This window comes from Myxocyprinus asiaticus, chromosome 44 (assembly GCF_019703515.2).
Source record: "Myxocyprinus asiaticus isolate MX2 ecotype Aquarium Trade chromosome 44, UBuf_Myxa_2, whole genome shotgun sequence".
Taxonomy (NCBI): domain Eukaryota; kingdom Metazoa; phylum Chordata; class Actinopteri; order Cypriniformes; family Catostomidae; genus Myxocyprinus; species Myxocyprinus asiaticus.
The window spans coordinates 27607277-27615299 of NC_059387.1; the positions used below are offsets into that span (position 1 = coordinate 27607277).

The following is an 8023-nucleotide window of genomic DNA, read 5'->3' on the forward strand; positions in this document are numbered from 1 at the left end:
AGCCCACTGATGCTGACCGCCAGGACGCGGAGGCTGCTACAGCAGCAGTGCCCCTCACCACCCAGAAGATGTGGAGGAGGAGAAGGGCACCTACTTCTCAGTCGCCATCAATGGCCACGGAGGCAGTTCCCCTGCCGCTGACAGTGCCCACGGCCACGGAGGCCATTCCCCTGCCGCAGCCAGCGCCCACGGCCACGGAGGCCATTCACCTGCCACTGACAGTGCCCACGGCCATGGAGGCTATTCCCCTGCTGCAGCCAGCACTCACTGCCACAGAGGCCAGTCCCCTGCCACTGCCAGCACCCACGGCCACAGAGGCCGTTCCCCTGCCGCTGCCAGCGTCCATGGCCAAGGAGGCCATTCTCCTGTTGCTGCCAGTGCCAACAGCCACGGAGGCCCTGCCACTGACAGCACCCATGGCCACGGAGGTTGTTCCCCTGCCGCTGCCAGTGTTCATGGCCATGGAGGCCATTCCCCTGCCGTGCCGCAGCCAGTACCCGAGCCTTCCTCAGCTCTGCCTCCTGAGACTTCCACGGCTGTACCTCCTGAGCCTTTCACGGCTCCGCCCCCTGAGCCATTTCCTCCTGACCCCTGTCCAGTGGCTGCCGGCCAGTACTTTTTCCCCTCTACCCTGAGGCCGCCTCCCAGGCCACCAGACCCTGCCTCTGCCCTGAGGCCCCCTCCCAAGCCTCCAGACCCCACCTCTGCCCTGAGGCCACCTCCCAGGCCATCTGACCCTGCCTCTGCCCTGAGGTCCCCTCCCAGGCCTCTAGACCTCACCACTGCCCTTAGGCCGGTTTATTCCCCCAACCCTACCCAGTCCGGTCGGTCCTGTCTCCAGTTTCCCCTGCCCCAGCCTGGATAATTTACTTTGTGTTTTTCCCCTTTGGGGTAGTTTATGTTTATTGTTTTTTCCGCCTTGTGGGAGTTTGTTTTTTCTATTAAATAAATTCCTTTATTTTTACTCTGCGCTTGGGTCCTGAGCCTCTCTGTTATCTCTGCAAGAGCATGACAATATTTGCATCAATTGAAATGTTTTCATCTTTTGAATAAATATTGCAAGTAAACAAATAATTTCTGTTCGCTTCCATTGTTACCAGATTTGATATTGATACCATATTTGCATTGTTTGAACAAAAAACATCTATATTTAGAATTAAAAAAAAAAATAAAAGATCTGATTTTCTCCTCCTCAACTAAACATTAAGAGCAATTCGATACACTGTCAATTTGTTTCTTATTTCGGGAAAGGTTTTCATTCATAAATGTACATTTTCAGGCAAGAGTCCACTCCTCCAACCTATTCCTATAGCTCAACTCATAGAGAAAGTTCAAGCAACCTCCAAGACATGGGTTCTGGTCCCATGAAAACCAGGGTGTAATTGTGTTCACAGAAACAATGATGAGCATGATTCAGAAGTTGCATTTTCCCTCTAAAATTACATTTTTACTCCACTAACGGTTAGGCTAAAGCCCAAAGTATACTTCAGTGATGCAAATCTCATCATCAGCAGAGTGCTCGAGCACTGAGTGCACGCAGCCAGATTTTTCTAACTGCGCATCTTTGACGCACAGACTGCGCATGCGCCTGAAATTATTTGCACGAATTAGTGGATCCACAAGGTGGCAATACTCACATTTGAGCCATTGCTGTCATGAAAAAATGCTAGAAGAACATGTAATCGCCGGTAAATAACAGGAGACAAAGGTAAAAACAAAAACAGTAGATGCACGTCAAGAGCGCGTGTGAGGAGGTCAGGAGAGACCTGCATTTGTATAACTCAAGTCTGAAGGAATAAAAAGACTTCTTTATGGTTCTAAACTCCTGAAGAGAAATTGTCTGGTATCTCATAGCAGTCGTAGCGCACATGCACCAACCGCCTGTGTATAAGCACTGTCAAATGGAGTATAATTTGAAACTGAATAATCAGAAACTGGAGCTCACACAATCCAATACGTTCAATGACACTTCCAGCTTCTGCCCCTGGAGGTAGTGGTTTAAATTTTAGTATGCACAGAACGATTTCAGAGGGAGAACTTTCAACCTAATGTTGCTGAATTCACAACAAGATCAGCCTGGATCTGCTAACTCATACAAACCAGAGAAATGTAGAACTCTTCAAGACAATGAAAGCATTGGGAAGAAGTGTTGTTGCATGAATCTCAATCTTTGTGTGATGTGTGTTTCAACTCAGCTAAGATGCTTCTTGTCAATGCAGCTGTCTTTCTGCATAACCCCAGGCCTCATGTATTCCAGATGTGGTCCTGTAGCCTGGATTTGACCATTTGGCATGCAAGTGTCAAAGAAAAACACCAATACTCCTAAATCCTTTCGAAAACCAACTTAGTATGTGTTGTCATTAGGACACCCAGATCTCACTCTGCGATTCTTTGCAATAGACAGGGATGTGTGTGTTAGAGAGAGATGGCTGATTAGAGATTGAGAGTGAATTATATTTTCTCTTAACAACACACTGGCAACTGACTATCAACAGACAGCCTGAATGTCAATACAGTACAATACAACCTACTGTATATTTTATATATACTATATATACTATTTTTATTGTATAATGTTTATTCTATTTTGTGTGTATGTGTGTTCTATATTGTGTGTATTGTATACTGTACATTGTATATTATTATTGTATATTGTGTTGTGTGTAATTATGTCTATATTAGATATGTAAATTGTGATGTGTAAATTTGTTTATTGTAAACTGGTATATGTCTTATCATTGTCATGACTGCTATGTTGCTCGGAACTGCACCCAAGACTTTCACCCACTATTGCACTTGTGTATATGGTTGTGTGACAATAAAAGTGATTTGAAAATGTAAAGGGAGGTACTAACTGGACTGGACTATACACCTGCCATCATTACTACTTTACTATGGAACACCCAAAAGTGGGAGTGACCTACAAGAAGGAGGGAGTGTCTAACATTTGCATAAATCATTTCATTAAGAAAGTGCCTGGTGTGTTAGAAGGGAGACATAAATGTAGTGATGAAATAACGGACGTCCCAAAAGCTGAAAGACCCACTAACATCTGTGAGCTCTCACAAAGTAATGAGAAACACTCAGAGCAGTGAGGAAATGTAAATGTGAGTTTAATGTAAAGTTTCTGGTTTTAATTAGTTGTTTTTTGTTTTTATGTTTTTTTTTAAAGGGTGAAATTAAAAGAAAAATGCTGGAGACCCTTTTTACCTGCTGCTCCTTGAGACTCTAATAATGAATTCAGCCAGAATCTCTCTCTCTCTCTCTCTCTCTCTCTCTCTCTCTCTCTCTCTCTCTCTCTCTCTCTCTCTCTCTCTCGCCCTCCTCCTCTCTTTCTCTCTCCTCTTTAACACATGCTTGCTGCTTGAACAAGACTGCATTATGCCACAGGCTCTAGATAAGGCAACCTAACTGGTGGAATTTCTGAAAAAAAAAAAAAGAAAAAAAATATCCCCATGTCTTTTCCCCCCTTTCACCACTGTAAAAAACATCAATAACCCCTTTCAACCATCTTCTTCCCAAGAACGTAGAAAAAACTTGCAGTTCACATCATATTCCAGTATTAAAACTCTATTTATTACTGGTCAAACTGTATTTAATTAGGAAACATCAAAAATGTTCTTTGGATGGACTGAAAATGGATTTAAACAAGATAGAAACACACATGCATGGTGTTGACAAGCCTCATTGTATTCACTGTCATTGTATGGAAAAATGCAATGCAATGAAAGTGAAAGGTGGCTGAGGAAAACATTCTGTCTAACATCTCCTTTTGTGTTCCATGGAAGAAAGAAAGTTATGTGGGTTTGGAACATCAGAATTTTCATTTTTGGGTGAATTATTCATTTAAGACCTGTTCGGCACTGTCTACCATCAGAGTAGCAAAAGATTTCTGAAATGTGCGCATTGTCTGAAGGAATGCGCATCTAAGGTTCCTCAGCCCCAGGGGCTGAGAAGACATGTTAGTACACTGCCAGCTCAAGCGGGCATGAAGCAGAAATGCCTTCACAAGCCTGCACAAACCGCAAGGGATGTAATGTATTACTTCAGAACTCAAATGAGATTAATACATTTTAACATTCATTATCAGCTTTAATGATGGAAAAATTGAGGGTTATGGGGGTTATTAGGTGAACAGAAAAAGGCTAAACTTAATAACAAATCTGACTATTTTCAAGTGGCTTTAATTGTAATCCCAACATTGAAGAATGGGTATACAATGGGTACAAGGACCTTTGTTCCTGTAAGAGTGAGTAAGACCTATCATAACGCCAGGCTGGGGCCCCTAGATGACTCTGGGCCCTTTGAAGCCTCCAAAATAATAGGGATGAGCAGAGAGGACAGTCATCAAATAACTGCACAGCACTTAGTACAAAATCATTCACACTATGATGCAGGGAAAATCTAGTTGAAGGATTTTAAGGAAGAAATGCAAGTCCAAAGGGAGAAAAATAAGCACCATGTTGTACAAGACCCTGCTGGGCTTCAGTGGGACTGGGGGTGAATGGGGAAAAGGTTGAAAAATTTAAAGAAATATATACTGACATTTTGGTGAAGCAATCATTGCATAATGTCAATCTATCACAAGTACATTCTCTATATTTATTTTAACTGAAAATTTGGCAGTCTTCTTTATAAGTTTTCAAAGACTTTTCTGTTTTATGTATTCATAATCAAATAATTTGTTTCAGCTCTTGTTCTTATGATGTCATGCCCATTGTAAATTGGACCTCCCAGGTCTCAGTTACCATAAGTCAAATTCTTACTATAATCAAAAACCGTAAGCTACAATAACTAATTTGCAATTTCATGTACAAGCAGTCAGAAAATAGTTAATTAGTATTGCAATGACAGATAGTCTCCTTATTTATTTGCCACATTTTGATGACACATCAGTTGGCACACAATCTTATCCCTGGAATTGCACAAATCAAGCAGACACTTCATTTTCATTTCCTAAATGTGAGGCATGGATGTAAAACCCTGAGGAATTCCTCCCTGCTAACCGTATCCACACACACCTAACGGACCACAGGTTCAAACAAAGAGCTTTTTTTTTTCCAGAGTAAATTCTAAACTGTTTCACCATGACACTCACTTGACACATTCCTCCTCTCCATCCATCCGAAGACTGTATTAGACCAGAAAAAAAAAATAATAAAAAATAAATAAATAAATATATATATATATATATATATATATATATATATATATATATATATATATATATATATATATATAATGATAATAATAAAATAACATTCCTTCATGCTATTAATAAATAGTTTGACTATATGCAAATTGTTGAATGGACAAAGCTAAATTGTTAGCAAAATCTATACTAATACAGGTATACTTATTTTCTCATCTATACATACAAGTATTACAAGCAGCCTACATGCTAAAACAACTGCTATGTAATTATAGTCCACTAAAATAATAATAATAATAATAATATAAAATAATAATTATTATTATTATTTATATAAATATAGATGACTATAACACAAGGGCATAGCAGCCACGGGGGACGTGGGGGACATGTCCCCCACACTTTTCCAAGCTAAACCCATACCGAGTCCAAATGGTGGATTTGTATAGGCAGTATTCTTTGCATTTTGTTACTTTGGGCTGATTGAGCGACCATCCAGCCAATCACAGGTGAGTTTCATGAGCCGAAACAACCCTTACGTAATAAGCCATCAGTCAGACAGTCTAATCAACGCGGCTCCGTTCATTTCTACAAAGTTGCTTTCAACAATGCTCGTTTATCCATGTTTTTTTAATCAGCATTGATGTTGATGTAAATTAATAATCTAGACATGTGGAACACACAAATGAGAGTTATTTATTGGCATATCGTTTTCTGTCTTGTTGTTGTATTGTTTGTGGACAGGAAGCTTCTGTCACCAAATTCCTTGTATGTGTAAGCATACTTGTCAATAAAGCTAATTCTGATTCTGATTCTGATCCTTTTTTTACGCACACATTGTAAGTGGAGTTTAAATCAGCGCATGAGTCTTCATTAAGTTATGCTTTTTAAATTATGTTTGTGAGGTAATAGTTTGATTGGTTGTTTTTGCCAGTTTAAGCAGATTACTAGATCTGTGTTAAATATGTAAAGCTATTTTTAATATCAGCTCCTGTTTTTTATTCTCTATGTTGGTGTGCAGTCGACAAATTGTAGGAAAAAAGATAGATCGGCTGTGTTCTTAGAACACTTAGGCATTTTACTGATGTGAATAGATATGTAGACCCGCTTTTTTATACATGAAAATGAACAGATTTTATAGAAACTCATTATAATTACTTAAAGACTATTATTGTTGTCTTTTTCTAAAAGCAGCTCACCAACTGTAGGGAAATTAAAACCTCTACTTAATTCTCTTTGTAGGTCTGTAGACATACACATTTTAAAGGATTACAATTTTATTTTGATCGTTGATTCAGTGACTAACTAATTTCACACAAGACACTCATTTGTCACCACCTTCTGGCATCACCAGAAATGGTCACTGAATCATTAAATGGTTCTGAACGAATTTTTGTGAATGTAGTCAAAACACTGGGGCCACTTGGATACATTTAAATCCCACAATGCACAAGCACAGAGTAAAAAATAAAATTGTGCACATGCATAATTGTCATTATTTTAATTGATTAAATAATTTATTGAGGACCATTTTCATGTGCGGAACAGAAGCAGGTGCTCCACAAGATGCCCTTTCTTTTTGCAGCAAATTTAGCAAAATTTAGCAAATATTTTGCAAGTATTTTGCAATACTTGAATATTTAAAATACTACAAATATTAAAAGTAAATAATACGTATATATTAATATAATACATCATACTTATATTTTGATATATACTGTAATATATTAATACTGCACTGTAAGTGTTGGGTCTGTGCAAGCCATCTACTGACAACTGTGCCCCCCCCCCCACCCCCACCCCCCACTCACACACACACACACACACACACACACACACACTTTTAAGATGACTGCTACGCCCTTTTATTTATTTTTTTATTTTTTTATTTATTTTTATTTATTTATTTATTTATTATTTTTCATAATATCTGTGATGTGTCCTTGAAATTACATAATTAAAAGTATCAAACACACATGAAATATTTTGGGGAACTTTATTTCAACTCTTTCACTTACAACTCTCTTCTGCATTAAATGATTATAATGTTCTCGATTTCAAGGGACAACAATAGTAGTAATATTCTAACACGGGGTGTAGATCTGCGATCACCTGTCGCGAAAAGTCTAAATCAAATGTACAAAATTCCGCAGGCGCAAAGTTTTGGATGCGCTTCTCCTATCTGGCGGTCCATACAACTTTATAAAAAAAAAGTTTTGAGGCCTATCTTTCCTTACCTGCTCTGACATTTGGAGCCTGCAGAACCAGGACGAGGGATGAAACAGTGATGAATTTGGTAATAGTGGAATCCAAAAGCCACCTTTTCGTTTTCCACATTGGGGACCACCTTGGCCTCTCCATGGTCGGGCGCCCACAAATGTGCACAAACCCAGGGGCGACCTCTGTTTATTTTAAAATGATGTCCCTTCTACAATCCCAAATGTGCCCGATGTACTCTAAACAGCCATAGGTGAGGGTATTTGGTTTCGCCAGGCCCACTTCGATTCTACTTTCCTTGTGCCCAGCCTTCGGACTGAAGGGATTTGGGCTTTAATCTAAATGAGTCGCGGAGCGCTCGATCGCCTCACAGTCGAAAGGGCTGGACCCAGACCCTGGATTACAGGAAAAAAAAAAAAAAAAAAATGACAAGGGAAACATACCCCGATTAGCAAATCACGGGGCTTGAAAGTTGGCTGGGGATCCACCCATCAGTTTTCCAAAGCCTCCCCTGGTCGCCCTCTCCGCGTCCCCTCATGGAAGCCGGGAGAATTTTCCCTGGAGTAGCCTGGGAATGAGAGAGAGAGAGAGAGAGAGAGAGAGAGAGAGAGAGAGAGAGAGAGAGAGAGAGAGAGAGAGAGAGAGAATTCACTG

At 40.0% G+C, this 8023-nt stretch overlaps 1 protein-coding gene across 3 annotated transcripts in view; it reads right to left on the reverse strand.

Annotated features, from left to right (window-relative positions):
* The window catches only part of LOC127434578 (collagen alpha-1(XI) chain-like), a 114577-nt gene extending 106846 nt beyond the window's left edge, over positions 1-7731 (reverse strand). For all 3 annotated transcript variants that reach the window (XM_051687397.1, XM_051687395.1, XM_051687396.1), the window contains exon 1: positions 7390-7731. In XM_051687397.1, the coding sequence (XP_051543357.1) occupies positions 7390-7513 (124 nt within the window). In that variant the 5' untranslated portion in view covers positions 7514-7731. The remainder of the gene's footprint in view (positions 1-7389) is intronic.
* Between the last annotated feature and the right edge of the window lie 292 nt (positions 7732-8023).